At 34.7% G+C, this 23,714-nt stretch overlaps 1 protein-coding gene across 4 annotated transcripts; it reads left to right on the forward strand.

Annotated features, from left to right (window-relative positions):
- The first annotated feature begins 7,046 nt into the window (after positions 1 to 7,046).
- On the forward strand, positions 7,047 to 19,353 carry LOC120070833. 4 transcript variants are annotated; one of them, XR_005480029.1, is made up of 11 exons: positions 7,047 to 7,788; positions 8,212 to 8,272; positions 8,527 to 9,855; positions 11,539 to 13,317; positions 13,877 to 14,962; positions 15,971 to 16,075; positions 16,260 to 16,349; positions 17,207 to 17,317; positions 17,575 to 18,144; positions 18,346 to 18,440; positions 19,141 to 19,353. XR_005480029.1 is itself a non-coding variant. In XM_039022721.1 (9 exons), exons 1-9 carry the CDS (start codon positions 7,754 to 7,756, stop codon positions 18,112 to 18,114), a joined length of 5,136 nt encoding a protein of 1,711 aa, XP_038878649.1. In that variant the 5' UTR covers positions 7,047 to 7,753; the 3' UTR covers positions 18,115 to 18,242. The 4 variants fall into 4 exon arrangements, 1 of the variants encoding a protein (XP_038878649.1); XR_005480030.1 differs by lacking the exon at positions 8,212 to 8,272 and having other exon boundaries at positions 7,047 to 7,615; positions 7,743 to 7,788; XR_005480031.1 differs by lacking the exon at positions 8,212 to 8,272 and having other exon boundaries at positions 7,048 to 7,788.
- Positions 19,354 to 23,714: the final 4,361 nt, after the last annotated feature.

A 23,714-nucleotide genomic window follows, 5' to 3' on the forward strand; every position in this document is an offset into this window, starting at 1 on the left:
CTGAAACAGTAGCTGACCCCAACTGGTATGTTGACAGTGGGGCCTCAACTCAAGTAACCAGCAGTCCAAACTTCCTTCAATCCTCCTCCAACTACACAGGTAATGACAGAGTTGTTGTTGGTAATGACACTCCTCTTAGCTTATCTCAGTCAGGACACTCAAACTTACATACTAAGAATGGCATTTTGTCCCTGTTAAACATACTTTATGTACTTGCAATCACCAAAAACTTAGTCAGTGTTTCCAAGTTAGCAAATGATAATAATGTTGTGGTTGAATTTCATGTTGATTCTTGTGTGGTTAAGGACAAGGACTCGGAGGTGGCACTTCTGACCGGCCGACTTAAAGATGGACTCTACCTCTTGGACAATGTCAACCAGCTGATAAATAATGCACCCTCCATATCAGGATCCTCAGGTGCTCGTTTGACAGATTGGTCCAACCAGTTCTCTTCATCTGCTGCTCTTACAATCAGTACCACCATCTCCAAACTACTCCTCCATAGACGTTTAGGCCATCCATTCTCTAAAATTTTGTCTAAACTTATTAGTGGATATAATCTGAAAAATATTTTCAATGAAAAGTTTTTTTTGTGAAGCATGTCAATTTGGAAAGTCACATAATCTACCGTTTAATGACTCATTGTCTCGTGCCAAACAACCCTTTGAGTCAGTTCATACTGATCTTTAGGGGCCAACCCCAATTCTATCTGCAAATGGCTATAGATATTATGTTCTTTTTATGGATGACTTTAGCAGGTTCACTTGGCTTTATCCCCTAAAACAAAATAGTGACACATTAATGGCCTTTCAGAATTTTCAAGCCCTTGTCCGAACACAGTTTAAAAGAAGCATTGGCACCTTGCAAATGGATGGAGTAGGAGAATACCAACTTGTTATTCAATTGTGTACACAGCTGGAAATCTGTATCAGATTGTCCTGCCCCTACACATCAGCTCAAAATGGTCGTGCTGAGCACAAACATAGGCACATTGTTGAGACTGGTTTAACACTTCTTGCTCAAGCTAGGATGCCCCTACATCTATGGTGGTATGCCTTTCAAATTTTTGTGCTTCTTATTAATGGTTTTCCTTCCTCTATTCTTCAGGACATCAGCCCAATGGAAGCACAACTTGGAAAGAAATTGGATCTGCTATCGTTCAAAGTGTTTGGATGTGCCTGCTACCCTCATTTGCGGCCCTATCAGTCCCACAAGTTTGAGTTTCACAGCAGAAAGTGTGTATATCTTGGTCCTTCACCTATGCACAAAGGGTATCGATGTCTCACTGATGATGGAAAACTCATTATCTCACGCCATGTAGTATTCAATGAAGAAGAGTTTCCCTTTCACACAGGTTTTCCCCATAACCAACCTTCCAGCCCTCTCACTTCAGCTCCTCCAATCACCATTTGGTTCCCTCAACCATCAGTCCACTTACCCTCATCATGTCCAACACCAGCTGACTGTTCTTCTCAACCTTCTCATGGCCATCATCACTGTACTGTTCCATTGCCAACTCCAACCAACATACACTTAAACCATGATCTACCTTCTCCCACCTCACCTTTCCTGCCTCCATCTCAAGACCTCTACAATCAATCAGACTCTCCTACAAACTCAACCCCACAAAATCTTTCTCCATAGCCCTCCCTCCAATCTTAACCAATCCCTGCCCAGCCATTACTAGGCACTCACCCCATGGTTACTTAGGGAAAAGCAGGCATTTTCAAGCCTAAAGTTTGGTCTGCACAACTTGCTACTAATCTCACCAAAACCGAACCAACCACTGTCTCTCAAGCTCTATCTGCTTTACAGTGGAAATAAGCAATGCAAGAAGAGATCACAGCCCTGCAGCATACTAACACTTAGACATTAATCCCTCCTACTTTTGCTACTACTATAGTTGGTTGCAAATGGGTGTATAGGCTCAAACGAGATGCACAGGGATCAGTTCAAAGGTACAAAGCCCGTTTTGTTTCCAAAGGCTTCCATCAGCATCCAGACTTTGACTATTTTGACACATTCAGCCCTATTGTCAAGCCCTCCACCATCAGAATTATCCTCACACTTGCAGTCTCCCATCAATGGCCACTTCATCAAATAGACTTCAACAATGCCTTTCTCAATGGCACACTCAAAGAAACTATCTACATGTCTCAGCCCCCTAGTTTTGAAAGTGCCACTAACCCTCAATATGTCTGCAAGCTCAATAGAGCTATTTATGGCCTTAAACAAGCCCCTAGAGCTTGGAATGATGAGCTCAAAATCTTCCTCTGTTGCACTGGCTTCAAAGTAAGTTCTCTTGATACATCCCTCTACTATATGCGAACTCCATCATCTGTCATCATGCTTCTTGTCTATGTGGATGACCTCATACTTACAGGTAGCAATCCAGCTCATATTGATCACCTTGTGACCATTTTTCATAATCAATTTTCCCTTAAAGATCTTGGCATACTTAGCAAATACCTAGGCATTCAAATCTGTTACACACCAACAGGTCTTCACTTCCATCAAGCTCAATACATTACTGACCTCTTAGCCAAGCTCAACCTTCAACATGTCAAACCTTGCCCAACACCTGCTGCCCCTGGAGCTCAATTGTCAATAAATATGGGCACACCTCTTTCTGACCCTTTCCTTTATCGAAGCACAGTTGGTGCTCTCCAATATCTAACCAATACCCGACCGGACATAGCTTACATTATTAATAAGTTAAGTCAATTCCTCAAAGCTCCAACTGATGTGCACTGGTCAGATGTCAAAAGAGTGCTTCGGTATCTAACTGGAACAACACACCTTGGTTTAACAATTCAATCAGACCCACATCTTACCATTTCAGCTTATTCTGATGCAGATTGGACCTCGAGCCTTGATGATAGGAAGTCCACAGCTGCATACTGTCTTTATCTTGGTTCCACTCTCATATATTGGTCCTCCAAGAAACAAGCAACGGTGGCACGCTCTAGCATAGAATCAGAATACCGAGCCTTAGCTCATGCTGCCACTGAAGTCATTTAGGTTTGCAACCTACTCAATGAAATAGGTTTCTCTCCAACCAGCATTCATGTCCTCTAGTGTGACAATATGGGAGCAGGTGCATTGGCTGCTAATCTAGTGTTCCATGCTCGAACTAAACACATTGAAATTGATGTGCACTTCATTCGAGATCTTGTCTTTACTGATCAACTTCACGTCCGGTATGTTCCCACCAAAGAACAGCTTGCTGATTGCCTCACAAAAGCTCTTCCAATTCAAACATTCTCCTACTTGAGAAGCAAGCTCGACCTAACTCAGTTAAGCTTTCGCTTGCAGGGGGATACAAGGGATTACCATCTCAGCATCTTCAGCACAAGAAGGGGTCCAGCATGGAGCCACCGTGGCCTCGCTCTCTCCCTAAATGGTTTCTGGTATAACCAACAATTGCTTGACAACCTGCAGACTAGCAAAATGACAGAAGTGGTTATTTTGGTGATTCCCTTTATTTTGTTGTTTCTTATATCCAAATTGGTGTATATATTCCTTATTCATTCAGTAAAGAATACCATAAGAGTGTTGAAGAAAACACTCAAAAATTAAATACAAAACAAGAAGGAAGAAGAGTCTTTACCTTCCTCGTGAAAGCATTAGGTCTGCTGCCATCTTTTTCAGTCTGTCATATACCTTCTTCTTCTTCTTCTTCTTATTTCAGCAAAAGTCTGACTGCCACCACTTTCCTTTTTGAAAAAAAAAAATTCAAAATTTAAAGGGATTCCCACTTCTAAAATTTTAGAGGAAACGACATGTAGTTAATTTTTTCAAAGTTTTGATTTTTTATTCAAGAGGTAAATTTTTTCCCACTATTGGGTTTATGTTCTATTTTCACTAATTAACTTGTTACTCTTGTCTTTTTCAATTAAGAAACTTAGGGAGGTTTAGGGTAAAAGCTATCCGAAGACTATAATAATCATCTCTTGCTATAGTTATTTTGTAATCCTCAATTAGTTACAGTTAACACTATTTCAAAACTCTCATTTTGTACGGTATTTATTATTTGTTACCATTTTTACTATTTTACATTCATCATTTTTTTTTTTTGCTATAGTGTTTACTATTTTCTTCTCAAACTAAAATAGTTTATATTTCAAAAACATATTATTATATCCCAAATTAAAATAATTTACATCCCAAAGACTAACTATAATAACTTAGGACTATAATAATCAACTTCTTGCCCCAAACACCCCTTGGTTATTATGAAGAAGAGAAATGTTTGATAGAGATTTGGCTGATTAAATATATTTGATTTGACTAGAAGAGTCAAATTAAAATACACTAGCTTGTTTAAATCAAATTTTAGATGATTTTCATTGATTTATATATTAGATTAGATATAAAGTATTTTTAAGCAAATAATTCTACTTAAAAATATTGAAATTTAATCAACATCTCTCTTAGTCCTATTTGTTAATTATTTGGGTTTATTATTATTATTTTTTTAAATTAAGCCTATAGACACTACTTCCACCTCCAATTTCTTCATTTTTTATTTAATTTTTACCAATTTTTTTTTTAAAAAAAACTAAGCCAATTTTTTAAAGTTGTAAAAAATAGCTTTTAAAAAGTTATTTTTGTTTTTGGATTTAGCTAATAATTCAACCATTATTTTTAATAAATGTGTAAATTAAGGTAAGAAATGGGAAGTAAATAAACTTCATTTTTAGAAATTAAAAAAAAAAAGAAAAGAAAAGAAATAATTACTAAATAAGACCTTACTTTTTTTAAAAAAAATGAGCTATTGTTGTTTATGATTAGTTTATTTTTAGAGTAATGAGTTAATTTTGGACTTTTTTTTTGGCTTTGCAGATGATGAATGTTAATATACATCGGAACTTTAAATATATTTTTGACTAAAATGAAATATGTAAATGTTGAATTATTTGAAAATTATAACTGAATATTATTATTATTTTTTACATCAAAGGAGAATGAACAATGACTTTCATTCTAATTAAAATTGTTCTTATAGTTTTGTATTAAACTAATTCAGATACGTGATAAAGGTAGAATCTATAAACATGGCATTGGATAGATGAAGAAAAACTATACGAAATTGAAACAAATATATTGATAGTGAATATTCATATTCTTGAGTTTTTGTATTATCGAGATTATGATAATTTGTCAGAAATTGGATCAAAATCACCCTATCAACATGTTTATTAAATCCAATCTAACTGTTTGGAAGTATCATTTCATCGAAGACTAGTCTATGGATGTCTCGTATAGTTTTTTTGGTCGAAGAAATTAGGTCGACAAGGTAAGATTTGGGCTTTGGTTTTTTTATTAATTTTTTAAAATTATTTTTACTAGATTTTTTTTTTGGTTTCTACTTTATTAAATAATAATTCACTAGTTTGAAACTCCCACCCAATATGCAAACCTCAATAATTAATTGGATTAATCATAGAAATACATTCCAATGAGATAAAATTTAATTAGAAAGCACCCCCCCCCCCCCAAAAAAAAAAAAAAAAAAAAGACATGTGGATTGGATTAAGTTATAAACATGTTGATTTGTTAATTCCAATAAGTTCTTATTAACCAACTTATAATATTGGGTTGGATTAATTTGATTATACTAATTTTTTTTTTATTAAAAATTCACACCTTATAATTACTGAGTAGAATCGTAAAATTTTTAAACATGTATTTAACTGAGAGTTATAAAAATGTTAGTCACTTCAAACATTTGATACAACTAACCTAATCTAGATCGTTGGAGTCTAGGTTATAAATATAAACGAGTCAACCAAATTAAATTTAAGAAAAAAAAACATATAAATTGGTTTTAAATTAATCTTTAATCTATCTAGATTATTGATACTTTTTAGGTTCTAAAATTCTATTTTAGTTGATTTTTTTTTAATATTTTATAATTTCTAAATGTTTATGTTGTTTTTTAACTTTATTTTTGTCATTCAGCTCTTAAATTGTGTATTTTAGCCTTTAAAATTTTAAAAAGAATAATTTGAGTCTTTATTTTTATCTTGTTTTTAAAAAACGAATAATGTACCTTTGATTATATGTACTAATGAATTCAAGTAATACAGATCTCAGACAAATATTGACAAATAAAAATTAAATGAGAGAAAAAGATAATAAACAAAGAAGTCATGATAAAACAAGCCAATATGATTGTTTAATAACAAAATCAAAGAAATAGCTTAATTTTCAAAAAAAAAAAAAAAAAAAAAAAAAACAAAATTTTTTTTTTAAAAAAAAAAAAAAAAAAAAAATTTATTTTTAAAAAAAAAAAAAAAAAAAAAACAATATATGATGAGTTGAAAACAAGACTTAAAAACAATAATTAAGATCTAGTTTTGTAATTATTTTATTTTTTAATATTAAGCTGATGGACACTACTTTTATCTTCAATTTATTCATAACTAAAATAAATAGTTTTCAAAATGTTGTTTTTGTTTTTGTAATTTAGCTAAGAATTCAACCATTGTACTTAAATAAGATGCAAATCATTATAAGAAATGTCAATGATATAGACTTAATTTTTTTTTTTTAAAAAAAACCAAATAGTTATCAAACGGGGCCTAAAAAATTAAGGGTGTATTTGGATAGCTCGCATGCAATCACGATTACAGGAGTGTTGGAATTGGAATCAGAAAGTATTGGAAAACGTGAGTAATTGAAGGCGAAATAAAAATGAGATCGTAAAACATGAAAACGATGAAAAAGAGGATTAGATTAAAAACTACGAAAACATAATGAGTTTTGTATTACAAATCGAACTCAAAACTTTCAATTCAAACATTAATTTTTTATTACATTATATTATAATCACATGCTATTAGGGTTACTAAACACACCCTAAGGGAAGACAAACTCATCTCAACATTAATTTTTTTTTTTTTTTGGGAAAAAGGACAGTTTAATACTGCCCAAGTCAGTCAATCGCTTATTTCTCCTAAAAAAATTCAAGATTTTATCGGAAAAACAGAACCGAACTAAATTAAAAACCAACAAAAAGAAAATCTGATCACTAACAAAGAGAAAAAAATGAAAAGTATAAAATGGGTATATGTTGTTGTATTTCTGAGGACACTGAAAGGCGGTTCCGGCACGACGGAGCTGTGCTATTATAGCCAATTTTTAAAACCGATCAAGGAAATTTGATTGAATTACACAGTAGAAATGGATTCCTAAATGAAATCACGTTCTCATCTCAACCCTTCAATTCTTCGTCTTCTTCGTTTTCGCTGTCATATAATATACAAATTTCTCACCTACTTTTCCCTCCTTTCTTGTATCTGTACTGTGTCTATTGCATAAAAATAAAGCCCTAGAAAAACCTTCCCCAACTGCCACTGCCATGGCCACCTACGTTTTGACACTATATTCCTTGCATTGTTCCTCAGGCGAACTGGAATTCCGATTATTCAGAGCTCCGTTTTCGCATGAATAATTGGACCCACTTTTTCTATTTTCCGATTTTCTTGAGGAGCAGTCTTTTTGTGTTTCCCGCCCGTCGTTCATAGATATGATCGATTCAACTAATTTCCATATATATATATATATATATATATATTTTGATGATTTGTGATGCCGTAGAATTAGGAAGGTTAGCTTTGGTTTTACGACTTGGAAGATTTTGGTATTATTGAAGGATTTTGATTTACTGTTTCTTTTAGTTTTGCATTGTTTGGAAAATGACATCTGAGTTTTGATCAATTGGAGATGGAGAACAGCAGTGGAGTGGATGATCAGGGATCAGGATGGTTCGAAGTCAAAAAGGTGCCAACTCTATTATCGGCTAAGTTCTTCTTCTTCTTCCTTTTTCTGACGGTTGGGAAGTGGGTCGAGGGGAGATGAATGATTGTTATTATTTATTGTTGGGAACGCTGAAAATGAATGAATGAACGAACAATTCTTGGCATCCGAATAAAGTCCCCGAAGCCCACCGATTTATTCTATCTGAATCTTTGAGTTACTTTTCATTTTTCTTCCGCGGAAGTGTATAAGAGTTTCTCCTCTTCAAAGTTGTGTTTGTCAGTTTGAAAAAGATTGGTAGCTACTTTCTTTGTTTCAGTGATTTCTCTAAGAATTTAAGGACATTAGACTCAGATTCTTTAAAATGGGTTCTTTTATTGCATCTAAAGATAATGTTTTGTTGTTAGATGAAAGCTTGAGCGACAGAGTTATTTGTTTGTAATGTAGGTGCTCTAAAAATTTTACCGGCATACTTGGATATGTGTTGGGCTCTTCTTTCCTTTTCGAGGTGCTGTAAATGTTATGCAAAGCATTTCTTTTTTCACTTTTGCTGAAATTTGAGTTACATGCACTGCATCATATGATATAACGTTAATACTATCCTTGTCAGCCCATTCTTTTTCATAAGTGTTCAGTTTCCTCAACCTCTGGGTACTGGGTTCATTCTTATCTATTTTACGTTCCTGGTAATGCTCTAATCATGTCATATATTTGTGGTGGCGAAGCTAACATTTGTGTTAATTTTTCTACTCTGTTTCCCAGAAGCACAGGAGCAGTTCTAAGTTTTCCCTACAGAGTTGGGTTGGAGGATTTACGGGAAAAAATTCGTCTAATTCTTTGCGCAGTCCAAATCTTGTGAATAAAAATCCCCAAAATGACAGGTCAAACTCAAAGTCTCATCCTCCAACATCAGGAGGAAGCTATGCTGTATATACCCAAAGTAATACCGAGAATTCTATTGCTACATCAATTGGAGGCAATGGAGATTCACATTGCCCTGATAAATGCATGGTCAGACAGGACACTGAATTCCCCGAGTCATCTGTTTTACACATTGCAGATTCTCATGCTGGAAGTGGAGAGTGTGAGAAAGTCCCCCATAAGGATATGCCTGGACTGGTTCAAAAGATCAAATGGGGTGATCTAGAGGATGATAGTTTGGTATTGAATAACAGTGCTAATGGAGTTGAAATAAAGTTTGGTAATATTGGAGAGGTTGATCTAGGTGTCTCTGAAAAAAATGAGGTTAAGCACGACTTGGCTTCACTCGTCTCTTCGTCCATAGATACCCAAGCAAACAAATTGGTGGCAGCATCAGTCAGAGAAGAGGAGGCCTCTCATCAGACTCTTTTATCAACTAATGAGGAAAAATTATGCCAAGTTAGCCATCAAGATATAAATAGGGAATTCATAGAAGATTTGGAAGTATTAAGTAATAGTGAAGCAACAGTCTGTCCGGTTACTGATGGCTCAAATTTCAAGGGTATAGGAACTGAACACACCAAACCTGTAGATGATCACAGTTCAAATTTTAATTCTCTCTCTTGTGAGGAAATTGTAACTGAGCCAAAAGTCCTGAAAGCTATCAAGTTACCTGAGGTAGAAAATCCAGTGCTCCATGAAGCAGCAGGTAAGACTGAGATTTGTAGCTTGTCATTGCCTGTTCAGAATGCTGAGTCAGTTCCAACTGAAACTAGTAGACGTGAAAATTCAGGGGGTTCCTTTGATTTGGTTGAAGAACCCCAAATTGAACAAGGGAGTGGAACTCATAATGTGCAAGTTGCGAGTGTCCCCAGTGAAGGTGAGACAGGGGAGAGTAAAGAAAGGTTTAGGCAGCGGCTCTGGTGCTTCCTTTTTGAGAATCTTAATCGAGCTGTAGATGAACTTTATCTCCTTTGTGAGCTGGAATGTGACTTGGAACAGATGAAAGAAGCCATTCTTGTTCTTGAAGAGGCTGCATCTGACTTTAAAGAGCTAAATGCTAGGGTTGAGGAGTTTGAAGAGGTAAAGAGGTTGTCTTCTCAGTCTGTTGATGGGATGCCAATCACTATGAAGAGTGACCATTGTAGGCCACATGCTCTCTCTTGGGAGGTGAGCTCGAGTATGTCTGTTTTCTGCGAAGCAACTTTCAGATTCTCTGATGTGGCTATAGCTTCTCTTTTTGCAACAATAAGTATATCATATAGTAACTCCTATGCTTCAAGTAACTAATTTTCTGTTGTGAATTGTTTGATTGTAGTGATGTTTCTTTTGTAAAGAACTTGGAAAATATATCGTATATTGACTCCTATGCTTCTAGTAAGTAGTTTTCTGGATGTTGACAGTAGGAAAAATTTGTCATAGATATCTAGTTCTCTTCTTTTTCATTTTATGTTTGTGGTCTTCTAACTTTGCCTTTTTTCCATTCTTAATGAACCAGGAGATCTTGAAAATTTCGGAACACACAAGAGAAAAAGGAGCACACTTCTGTCTAAATAATTATCTTTGGTCTGCTTTGCGTGATTAGAATTTAAATACCCTTGGCAATCTTTGTGTGAGGAAGCAAGAAATCTTAATAGAATTGAGCCTTGGGTTATGTAGATATGGGGATTTTTTAAACTTCTAGTTTTAGCTTGGTCTAAAGGGAGGGATAGAGTTAAAAATGATCCACTGTAGGAAATGAATTAGTTGGGGCTAGAACGCTAAAACTAGGTGTCTCGAAAAGAGGATTGCTACACTGTTCCTCTCCTTAGATCACTAGTTTTCAAAAATTCATGAATGCCGTTCCCAACTATGAGGACTGTAATTTGGCTACGAGTGACAGAGATGGAGGGTTATGTAATTTCCTTTTTCTTATCCCTTTTTGCTTTCTTTCAAAGCCATATGCCTTTTTTAGATGGCTTTGGATGTACCCTTTTGTGGCATTCATTCATTCATTATGACTCATTTGGGCTGTTACGTAAATTTTGATGAGCGGTTTTTAACCAAAGAAAAGGGGACGCCATTAGGCTACATTTACTTGGGGAGTTTCATGAATTCCTAGGACAGACATGAGTGATTCCACCATGCACAAGACATTTGTTTTGTGTCTGAAGAAATCAAGAAGAAATTAGATTTTTGATTAGCTTGGTAAAATCATCTCTGAGGCATTTATGAAGAGGATCAAGTGTTGCCTTTTATTATCCCTACTAATCAACATGCTTTTGTGGCGGGTGAACAAACCCTTGATGAGTTTCTTGTTGCTTGCTAACAAGGCTATTTAAAACTGTAATATTTGCAATTAAGGAGGGTTCGACCTTAGAATTGCTATTGGAAAAGTTTGCAATGCTGTCAGCTGGGATTCCTTGGATGTTTGTTTTTGGAAAAAAGAAAAAAGAGGCTCTAGTTATAAGTAGAGAACTAGAGTGATAAATTGCCTATCATCTACTACTTTTCAATTTAAGTCAATTGGAGGCACTGGAGAATTTTGTCTAGAACGGGGAGTCAAGGAACCTTATCCTCTCCATTCCTTTAAATTTTTAAAATTAAATATTTGTGGTTGCAGTAGTTACAATCATGTGCAATTTGCCCTTATTATTGTAATGTTTAGGACAGAGTGCTATTATTACGTAATATGTGGATAGTTCTTGATTCTCGAATTCTAATTCAGCGGTTCATAGGGAAAATTAGTATATATTTGACCCTCTTTTGTATCGATGTAATCTGTTTGTATGACAGAATTAACCTTTTCATTGTCGAGTTTATCAATTAATCTTCCTCTAAAATTTAAAACCCAGTTATGCATTAATAATGCAGGTTCGGCGGATGACAAATTCTCCTCATAAAGCAGAGATTTTATCGTCATCACTTGAGGCATTTAAGAAAATTCGGCAAGAGAGAGCCAACATGCTTGAGGCAAGCAAAAAACTCCCTGGGAATGAGTGTCTAAGTCCTCAGTGTATGGATCAAATGAAGAAAACATCTACAATAAATTGTGTAGTGCATGAAGCCGCAGATTCAGCATCAAAGACAGCAGAAAACAAAGGTGTAGATCTCACTCCAGGGAGTCTTAGTGGAAAAGAAAAGAATACTGAGTCTCTTGGTACCGATAAGGTTAATGTTGTGCAAAATATACGTTCACGCCCACAGAATTCCTTGTCTTTTATAAATTCATCCAAGCCACCTCTAGCTGTAAAATTTAAGCGCGACCAGCTTGAATCTGATGTAGAAAGGTTAGTTTCTAGAAGAGAAAGGGCTCTAGCCGAAGGCACATGTGAGAAAATTCAGAAACCTATAGAACATTCCAAAAGACAAGCAACTGTTTCTGAAAAAGACAAGGAAAAAGAGAAGAGGAATATGGGTGCTCGGAAATCCATGGATGCATGGAAAGAAAAGAGGAATTGGGAAGACATACTTTCATCATCTGTTCGGATTAGTTCTCGAGTTTCACATTTGCCAGGCATGAGCAGGAAAAGTGCTGAGCGTGTACGTGTGCTACATGATAAACTGATGTCCCCAGACAAGAAGAAGAAAACTTCTTTAGATGTGAAAAGAGAGGCAGAAGAAAAGCATGCTCGTGCAATGAAAATTAGAAGTGAACTAGAGAATGAAAGGGTTCAGAAACTGCAGCGTACCTCGGAGAAATTAAATCGTGTTAATGAATGGCAGGCTGTACGCACTATGAAATTACGGGAGGGAATGTATGCTCGCCACCAGCGCAGTGAATCTCGACATGAAGCTTTCCTAGCTCAAGTTGTGAAGAGAGCTGGTGATGAAAGTAGTAAGGTGAATGAGGTTCGTTTCATCACCTCCTTAAATGAAGAAAATAAAAAGATTATGCTGCGGCAGAAGCTTCACGGTTCTGAGTTAAGGAGAGCTGAAAAACTTCAGGTAATGAAAATTAAACAAAAGGAAGACATGGCTAGAGAAGAAGCAGTGTTAGAACGGAAGAAATTGATCGAAGCCGAAAAATTGCAGCGTCTTGCTGAAACACAGAGGAAAAAGGAAGAGGCTCATGTTCGAAGGGAAGAAGAGCGGAAAGCATCTAGTGCAGCAAGGGAGGCGAGGGCCATGGAACAACTTCGTAGGAAAGAGGAAAGAGCAAGAGCCCAGCAAGAAGAAGCTGAACTTATGGCCCAGAAATTGGCCGAGCGACTCAGTGAAAGTGAACAACGACGAAAGTTTTATTTGGAGCAAATACGGGAGAGGGCTTCTATGGATTTTAGGGACCAATCTTCACCCTTGCTGCGACGATATATGCATAAGGATGGTCCAAGTAAATCAACACCTAATAATAATGGTGATGAGCAGGGGCCAAGTAGCTCTGACTTGGGTTCTGGTCTTGCATTGGGTAAGACAACAATGCAACAACACATGAAACGAAGGATCAAAAGAATTCGACAGAGGCTTATGGCTCTGAAATACGAATTTGTTGAGCCCGTTAATGGAGCTGAAAATGTTGGCATTGGATATAGAACATCCATAGGAACTGCAAGGGCAAAAATAGGTAGGTGGCTTCAAGAACTTCAGAAACTTCGCCAAGCAAGAAAAGAAGGGGCTGCAAGTTTAGGGTTGATAATTGCTGAAATGATCAAGGTATTATCAAACGCCAATATTCTATTTCGTTGGTTGCATGGTGTCCCAATTTATTGCTTGTGTCTATATATTATTAAATTGTATTTTGACGGTAAAGAGTTGAACAGTGTGAATTCTCCATTCCTGCATTTTGTCCATTCATCAACTTGTTTGTAGGGTATATTACCTTTTAGGATGTGAGTTTTTTATATTTTTCATGCTTTTGTAATTATTCATGAGGAAGAAAAGATCATGGTGCTTAAGCTGGGAATTTGCAGTATGAGTGCATGGATTTAAAGTAATTTTATGTGAAACTATGAGATGTGGTATTTGTAATCTTAGTTGATTGTTGGTTCTATTCCTGTCAATACTAGTAGTGATGTGTCATTGGTGTCACAGCTTGTAACTTCTCTATGCATAATTTATATTCATCCATCTGAGGATTGTGATGTTGAATTGTTTCAAAGCATGTCTTTATACTAAGATAGCATAACTTGCTTTCCTGTAAAATAAAAATAATTGCTTGTCTATTTGACTTGTATGCTGTTAGATGTTTTATTTGACAGTTTTTGTTTTTTAGTACTTGGATGGAAGGGAACTTGAGCTGCAAGCTTCTCGCCAAGCTGGCTTACTTGATTTTATTGCTTCTGCCCTTCCTGCTTCTCACACATCTAAACCAGAAGCATGTCAAGTGATGATACACCTATTAAAATTGCTAAGGGTAGTATTATCTGCATCAGCAAACAGAAGTTACTTTCTTGCGCAGAATCTCTTGCCACCAATCATCCCAATGCTTTCAACAGCCCTTGAAAACTACATTAAGATTGCAGCTTCTATTAATGCTCCTGGTAATGGGGTTCCATCAAGCAGAACGTCTATTGAAAATTTTGAATCGAGCTCTGAAGTACTGGATGGGTCTTTGTGGACTATCACAACAATAATTGGTCATATAAACTCTGAAGGACCACAACTCCAAATGTGGGATGGTTTGCTAGAACTATTGGTTGCCTACCAGGTTATTCAACGTCTTCGGGATCTTTTTGCACTTTATGATAGACCTCAGGTGGAAGGGTCCCCATTTCCTTCTTCGATTCTCTTAAGTATACGTCTTCTGGTGGTTTTAACATCAAGACCTGGAACTGATAGTACCATTAGTTGTGTATTACCATATAGTGAAAAATGGGCAGGGGATGAAAGTGGAATTGCTATTTCTGTCGTTTCTGGAGATTTTCTTGGAACTGGTTCCACTGAGGATAGTAGCCCTCCAGAATCTGGGTTAAATGGTGGTAAAATTGTACAAAATCCAAAAATGACAGTAGATCAACTGGATGATGAATCATGTGAGCAGAAGATAAAGAATGGGATGAAACCCAGTGATTGTGGTCAGAGGGAGCAGACTGATTGCTCGATTGAGGCAAATGGTGTTAATCTTATCCAGACCGATGATCCACAAGATGGTGAAGTTGTCTTGAAATCTTTTGTATCCCAAGGGGATAAAAAACAACCGGTGGATCTTGTATCTGACGAAAGGATAAAAAATATTACAAAATTGAAACCACCACTAGCATATCTATTATCTGCTATATCTGATACTGGAATTGTTGGTCTCCTGTCTTTACTAACAGCTGTATTGCTGCAAGCAAACAATAGATTATCATCCGAACAGGTACGTTAAATTGCCAAATGCATTATATCTCTGAGCTAATTTATATGGCTTTAACAGTTAATGTACGTGTTAACTTATGTTTCTATTTTTAGAAATTTTAGTGTTCAATTTCTTCAAGCCATGCAGACTGGAATTTATCGTTTCTTCATGCTCATCTTGCCACATTCTCTTTTTGGTGATTATCGTGAATATTGTAACAAAATCATTATGATATTTATTATTTTTTATTTTGATGTTTAATATATTAACTTTTATAATTTTTTTGGTTTACACTATTGATGGATTTTTGTCAGATATGTTTTAAATCCATTTTTTAGATCTAGCTTAATCTATAAGCACTTTTGGTGCAACTTTTCCTGATAGACTAGTGTTTTAGCACAATGGGCCAGTTGTTTGTTCCAAACTTGCTTTAACCAAAAATAGCACTTTCAGTGCAACTTTTCCTGATAGACTACTGTTTTAACACAATAGATCAATATATCTCCGGATTCTACTTTTGGTGGCTCTCGTTCATCGAAATTGGGCTTCTTGAAGTGTGGACTTTAACATTCTTGTTGTGCCTACTGCCTTCATCAAGGATCTTTGTGATGCTTTGTTTTTTGGTCCGGTCTGTATTTGATTCATATCTTTTATCGATTGGCTTGTACGTTTGTTACTCTTCCCCTCGATCTCCTTTGATGTATTCTTTTTTTTTGGGGTCTGCTTTTGTATGTAATTGGGTTTTCTCCCATTTTATTCTTTCCTCAACTTACTCTTTTCGATATTTCATTCAACAATTAAATGTTTCTTATCCCCCCCAAAAAAAAAGCTTTGTTCTCTCTCTCTCTCTCTCTCATTTTTCTTTTCTTTTCTTTTTTCTTTCCTAAACAATTTATCAGTTTTTTGTTTTCCCCATTTTATATTTTACGTCAGTTATTGTCTTAGTCACATGAAGTAGCTATATTTTGAAAGTTTTAGCAGCTGCTTGTTTATGTTTTCAATTTTGAGATACCTTTATTTTTGTTTCAGGCTTCATATATCCTTCCGTCTAACTTTGAAGATGTTGCTACTGGTGTGCTGAAGGTGTTAAATAATCTAGCCTCTTTGGATCTCAAATTTATGCAGCGAGTGCTAGTAAGTTGGCATTATTTCAAGTGGAACTTTGTCTATGACTATTTTCAATCTCTCGAACTTAGTTCAAAAGTGGATTCTTGAATTTGATCCTTAGATATGAATTACTAAATCTTCATGGAAAGAAAGATTAATTACTAGATGTCTAACTCCAGGCTAACTAGGCTGCATTCGTATCTTCTTTCAGGCTAGACCAGACCTAAAAATGGAGTTCTTCCATTTAATGAGTTTCCTTCTCTCGCATTGCTCAAGCAAGTGGACAGCTCCTAGTGATCCGGTAACTTACATTTGCTATTTTGTTGAGTGTAGGAACATCCTTTTTCCATATATGCTAGTACTTGAGTCTCGAAACTAATTGATTATTTGGCTACAGAAGTGAACGTCATAGCCGTAGTTGTACATTACAATGATAGGATGTTAAGAGTCAACCCCTTGGTGGTGTTCGTCAGACTGACATTGATTAACAAAGAAGTCGTTGGAATTAACAATTCTGTGCAGTATTAGGAATCCCAGCAGTAAGGAAGTTTGTAGCAGCCAAATATCCTCCCAAAACAAAATTCTAGCCACAATTGAACTCAACCACTCGTCCAACTGCACGCGGCGCTCGGGAATAAATGGCCAGGGGCCTCTAGAGCTTCCAGCGAGTAATTCCCCTCAAAGCTATAATTCCCAATGAAAACCTCCAACATTTAACGAGAATGACTTTGTGTAGAGGCAAAAGAAATACTCCCCTGGCCGACAGGATGTGGTGTTTGAGATGCTGGCATGGATCCAGGAAATTCATTTGGAGCAAACCTGCTTTTCTGCTAAGCTTGCAATAATCCAAAATTTTTTTGCCCATTAGAATAAAATCTATACTTCTGGAGGACAGGCAGATTGGTCTACCCACGATAGTGGAAGGAACTAGGAAAAACTCTCTAGTCTAGAGAAACACTTAAGAAATACGGTGTGGTCACTAGTCGCCTAGTTGATAGGATAGTAGCCATAATCTATCTTGAGGGTTCATACACATTCATTGATGTCAATTTTTTTCCTTGCCTTAATAATTTATCCCTTTTAAATTTAATTGCACCATTATGTATTTATGCGTTACTGTTTAGTTTTAAGCTTTAAAACCTGCTTGATCATCCTCAGATTGGTCTTCTGCTTCTCGAATCTCTATCCATTCTTGGGCATTTTGCTTTGTTCCATCCTGAGAATCAAGAAGTCCTTCGCTGGGGGAAGAGTCCAACTATACTCCACAAGGTTAGTATACTACCATACTGATCCCATCCCTAGTTGCATATTTGGATGAAATTGAGTTTTCTATATTCTTTTTTAGGTCTCATTTCTTTCCATCAAAGTTTTTGTTGCAAACATGTATTTTTTTTATTTTATTTTATTTTTTATGTATTTTTATACATACAACACTGAAATTCTGTCTTGCGCTAAGGCTCCAGCAGGACATTCTGTCTTGGGCATTAAAAAACACTGAAATTGACGAATGAGATTTATGTGCTTAGGTGTGCGACCTGCCGTTTGTGCTCTTCAGCGACCCCGAATTGATGCCAGTGTTGGCTAGTACCCTGGTTGCTGCCTGTTATGGGTGTGAACAGAACAAGTCTGTTGTTCAGCAAGAGCTAAGTATAGATATGCTGCTTTCATTATTGAGATCCTGCAAAAATAATCCACTAGTACCAGCTTTACAATCGACTTCAACTCAAGAGAACGAGGAATCTAATGAATCTAACCCAAATGGTCCCGAGTCTAGAAAACCTCAAACGGATGGTACCATTAGAACCACCCGCAACGTCGGCAGAATGACAAAAACTTCCTTAGGAAGACCTGGAGGAGGTTCCTCAGGAAATAGCAATAGAAGTAACAAAACAAGAAACCACAGAGATAATAGATCAGCTAAAGCATCTGATGAAATAGCTTTGAAGCACAATCAACCAGCAATAGAAGTTGCATCTGTGATGTTGCATTATAGATTCCCTAGCAGTTTTCTTGATAGAGCAGAGCAGTTCTTTTCAACTGGCATTTCCACTGCTGTAGATGGATAAATTGAGAAGGCTTGATGTGGGATTTACCTGGTTTGTGATTAATTGATCTTAACCAGAATTTTGTACATAATTTCAGCTACATTATATATTCAGTTTTGTTTCGAAAAACAAAGATTTCTGTTAAAAAATACAAAAGTCCCAGCTAAAATTTAGAATTACTTTTAAAAAATCGAAGATTAATAATCTTATTGCCCATATTGATGTCTAATCTCAGATTTCATATTTTTTCAGCCTTGCTTTCAAGCCATGATATGAATGTAATCAAGGAACAACTAACAAGTTACAAGAACTTTGAAGGCAGTTAAGCATACCAACAAGTTCAAAAGGTTATAGTCATCACCAATGCAAAGAAATAAGTTTTTCAGTTCTATTACACAGCATGAAAGGAAGAAATGTTTGTATTCTTTTATTTAATTTACTTTGACCATCAGATCAGATGTTGAAAAGGCTTTTTTTGTTATATATATATATATTAAAATTACTGTTTTTATATAAGAATAATTAATGATTTACAGCAGTTCTTTTCCAAAAGCTAGGTTTATTAATTATTGGCGCAAGTTATAGAAGATAACAATCTACTCTTTCATCCTGTTCTGAAATTATTGAACATGAAATATTTTTTGTTCACAAAATTTAAGTTCTATTTTATCATGGTTTTGGTTTTGGTTTTTAAAATTTAGGAAAAAAATACCCTTTTGTTTCTAGATTTTGGGTTTAGTTTCTATTTAGTTTTTAAGTTTTAAAATGTCACACATTTAGTCTTAAGTTTGGAGTTTAGATTCAAATTTAGTCTTTAAGTTTCAAAATATTAAAATTTTAGTCTTGATATTTCGGTTTTACTTCAATTTGGTTCCTATGTTTTGAGATTTACATTTTTTAACCTCGATTTTTCATTGAGTACTCACTTTTCGTATTTTAGAGTTATTTTATTAAGAAACTAAAAATCGTTAAAACAATTATAATTAATTAAATTTTACTATTTTTATGACTTTTAAAATTAACTTGAAAATTTCACTTCTAATACAGGGTGGAAGCCACATTTGACATTCCCCAGTTCACAATCATTCTCCTCTTACTAATTTCCACCTTCTCCATCGGAAGGATGATGCAGAAAAATAATAAAAAGAAGCAGCGGCGGCGGTTGAAGCTTACCAAAACTAGCGGTTGTGTTTCTTTGTTAGGGGCTGACGCATTTGAAATCGCTTTATATATGTGTTTGAAATACAAATTATTTCTCTTTGTTTGGATTTTCCCCTTAATTTTTTTTAAAAAAGGCTATTAGATTGAAAATTATTTAATTCCTACATTTTAGTAAAACCTCCTAAAACATTCATTAAAAAAAAAAATTCTTACCTATTTTTTATCCCGTGATATTGTTCAAATTATTAGAATAGTGATAGTCAAATACAGAAAATGAGTCAAATTATTTATAAATATAATAAAATATATAAATGAAATGATGAACAGTGATAGACATTATCAGTGATACAGATAAATATTTTGACAGACAGCGATATTTTGTTGTATTTGAGAATATTTATAGTAGTTTTGTCCTTTAAAACAAGTATCCCAAATTATTTTTTATTTAAACATTTGTTTTATAATTTGTGTTTTTAAACATGATTTAATAATTTGTTTTTAGGAATTATTTTATAGTTGGTTGGATGCACATAAACATATATTTTTGTTTAGGAAAAGCATAAAAATATGAAAGAGCCCTTACAAAATTCAACTCAACCTTCACCTGCATAATAAAAAATTAACTCAAACCTTTAACGAACTATTACAATAATTTTTTAACCACTAATCTTGATTTTGATAGAATAAATATGCAAAATGTGGAAGCTAATAGAATCATTAAGCACTCTAATTATACTTAATTTGAATTCAAAATATGCTTAAAACAAATTTTAATAGAAAGAGGGTTTAAAAAATGTATACCTTTGTAGATTCCCTCTTGATCCTTACTCTCTACATGAAATTAGATCTCCAAATCTTTAGTAGACCATCGAGAGGATCTTCTCTACTATCCTCAACCTTGAATTGAGTGGGGAAAACTCATAACTAAGAGGAATTGTTGGAATTGAATAAGGGATTGGAGAGGGTTTGAGAGAGTTCAGAATTTTAAAAAATTCAGTATGCAAGTACTCCAATTTCTGAAAATTGAAGTATTTAATAAGTTCAAGCATGCAAACACTTAATCTTTCAGCTAATTGACACTTTAAAATGCATTAACTAAGTGGCATAAGTGTTGGATTATGGGTTAATCACAAAACCAATTTTAATTTTGGGGTAAAACCCACTTTAAAATTAAAAATAATTTTTAATTTGAATTTTAAATCTAGTTAATTTTACTTTGAAATTAAATTATATAAAAACTAAAATTCAATATTAAAATGTATTTACATAAATAAATAAATAATTAAATAATAATTTATTATCAAATATCAAATTAATAAAACACCTAATTCAAACATGAATCTCTATTCATGCAATCAAAATTTAAATCAATATTTAAATATTTTAAACTCTCCAATTTTGTTTAATTTCGATAAAATTAGGCATTTAATTATATTGAATATAATTATCCAAACCCTAAAAATTGAAATTGAACATTTCAAATTCAAACCCTAATTTCGAATTTGCACACTTCAAATTCGCTCAATATTCCAAGGTGTAATGTTTTACGAGCTAATAGAGGGACCTTATGGACTATAGATCATGAACTTCAACAATTTGAGATTAATTGATCAAACTCTTTGACCCAAATTAATCAATATTTGTTAACCACCGAGACATACCACTATAGCTTGATGGTTGCACTCTCATCATTGTAGATATATTTCTATCCACTTAGTTTAACCATAATCAGTAAGTGGATCATTCACAAGTCGTTCATATTTACAACTAGGTCAAAATTACCATTTTACCCCTGTAAATACATCTTGCTTCTTAAGCTTCCACTGATCATCTATTGAACAATTGGTTTATAGTCCAACTAATAAACTATGTCCCTCTCGACCATGAGAGGTTGGGGCCCCTTTGTTCAAGACCAGAAATCAGTACTTAAGGAAACAACCTATCTGCTAACCCTAAAACAAGTAAGAGTGAATTACATCTCGCAGGACTATGTCCCCAGCTATCTATCCGGTCTTATCCCCAATATGGGAGGCTTGTTGAACAGTATCATTGAGTATGCAGATCAAAGGATAATCTCGAACAAACAAGAGTTCATAATTAGCTCAGGATTAAGATTGAGTTGCCCTAGTTCATCGAATTGAAATTGTTAGTTTTAATAGTAAACGGTCGTTATAAAGAAAAGTGACTATTTCATGATCCGGTCTTATGCAAAACTCTTTTACATAGGATGCCCCCACTCGCATGTCTTGAACAATTTCGGATCACATCGTTGTATACAAAGTTGGCCGCATCCATAGTATTCCCAGGACAAGGTACCCAATGATCCTCTTTTATGTCTTTTTACAGTATTCATACTATAGTCATGGATTTGTTTATTAGATTTTATAATGTAATGCAATTTTAATTTTCAACGACACTTTTATTGAATAAATTCTTCAGTAATACTTTTATTGATAAATAAAATATGTTTTCATAATTATGAACCGCGAGTTTTAGGACAATTCCAATGGATTTTAATTAACAAACCTTTCTTGATTTACTATTTCTTTCCGGGTCCTTCGCTTCTGATTATGTTCTGTAATTTGCGCTTATGCAGGATATTGGCCACTATCCTATAAAACAAATCCAGAAAGAAAAGTTCTCAATAGATATAACAGAAAATTGACCTCAAAATTTAACGCAACCTTTAAAGAACTATTAAATTAATTTTTGATCACTAATCTTGATTTTAATTAACAAACCTTTTCTGAATTTTTCTTTCTTTCATCTTAGACTAAAAACTATAAATGTTGAGATTAAATGCAAGCGTGGGTGAGAGTTGAGAAATAAAAATCATTAAAAATTCACTTTATTCTGGTTCTATATTGAAAAAATTGAAGAACGAGGATAGTTTAATACTCTGTAAATAAGTATATTCAAGGCTATTTTTAAATTTAAAATAAAATAAATAATATAATATATTTGAAGGGCCAATTTGAGCATGATCCAAAGGGCTAGTTCAAGGTAAATCCAATTTTGGCCAATTGAGCAAGGTCACGCTGAAGGCCTATGCTGCGGCAACTAGAAGACCAGCATAGTTACGCTCAGTTGAGCGTAGCTACATTACGAGCCTGCTAGAAAACGATTTTTTATGCTTGATTTAAGAATCATCACATCGTTTTGCTACTTTCTGCACTTGTATTCTTCTCCTCTTCCCTGTAAACTTTAGTTTTATTCCAATTTTGTCACAACTTTAGGATTCTTGAGATTTTGATTTGTAATTTACTGAGATTTAATGATATGATGAGATTTCATCTTGCGTCTATTCTTCAATCTTTCTTTCATGGGAATATATGACAAATTAGCTATGTCGGTTTGATTGATCGCTTTCGATTAACCCTAATTTGTAATCGTTAGGTAGTTAATTACCTAGAAGCAAAGATTAAGTAAGATTGTGAAGTTAATTAGGGGTTCCAATTAATAAGCATTTTCTTTCTAATCTAGATGAATCTCACCTCGAATAATCGATTAGACAATGAGAATTGATCATTCGACTTAGCGTCCTACTTAATGCTTGTTATTCTACTATTTAGGAGAGGATTTTTGCTTAAACTCTAAATTTATTTGATCTTACCGACTACCATCGAGAAAAACTTGACCAACCCAAGCTAAATATTTGTTTAATAGATAAATTCACACAATTCACTCAATTCACACTCTGTGCATTCAATGAACTTTGCATCATTTTGTTTCGTGCTATTTATGTTCATTTAGCATCACCAATCACAAACCCCCAATTACTTCCCATGAGCTTTGAGGTTTAAAAATCTTAACGGCTCTCTGTGCATCGACTCCGTACTTCCATGTGCTATATTTAGTAGATTAAGGCACGTTCATTATTTAGTTCGAACCGTATGATTTTACGACGCACTATTGGATTTAGGACTATGAGTCTATTTTTAAGAGGTTGGGTTGGCCCAAGCTTGAGCAAATCAGTGCCTGAGACCCGTTTGGGCTTTGGTTAGATTGCTTGAATTCATAATTTCTTGGGCCAACAAGAAGAATAGCAAATTTTAACTTTTCATTTGTAAAAATAGAAAATCAACATTTCATTCATAAAAATAGCCAAAAAAAATTTAAAATAAAATATAAACAAATTTATAAAAGTCTAAACTACCCCTAACTATACAAATGAAATTGCAAATGACTTATTAAGAAATAATCGTAATTACATTGTAATTAAAACAAATATCTATAGACTACCGGTTGGTCAGATTCCAGCACTGCACCGATCTTTTTACCAACCAAGTTGTCGCCATTTTCCTCTCCGAAATTGACTCCTCTGCCAACAATGGTGCGGTCATGAATAGAATTTCCCAAGGCAAACGGATTAATGTCAGCACCTTCCATATGCTTGGCATACCTTTTCACAATGACTCCATTGGGATCACTTCGGAAAGAAGAGACTTTAGGACTTGAAC

This window comes from Benincasa hispida, chromosome 2 (assembly GCF_009727055.1).
Source record: "Benincasa hispida cultivar B227 chromosome 2, ASM972705v1, whole genome shotgun sequence".
NCBI classification, from domain to species: Eukaryota; Viridiplantae; Streptophyta; class Magnoliopsida; order Cucurbitales; family Cucurbitaceae; genus Benincasa; species Benincasa hispida.

Excerpts from the sequence above, each read along its gene's own strand:
- LOC120070833 (XM_039022721.1), top strand. The coding sequence starts at position 7,754 with ATGATCAGGGATCAGGATGGTTCGAAGTCAAAAAG. Across the intron at positions 7,789-8,211 it reads GATGGTTCGAAGTCAAAAAG|GTGCTCTAAAAATTTTACCG; the intron begins GTGCCAACTCTA and ends TTTGTAATGTAG. Across the intron at positions 14,963-15,970 it reads ATAGATTATCATCCGAACAG|GCTTCATATATCCTTCCGTC; the intron begins GTACGTTAAATT and ends TTTTTGTTTCAG.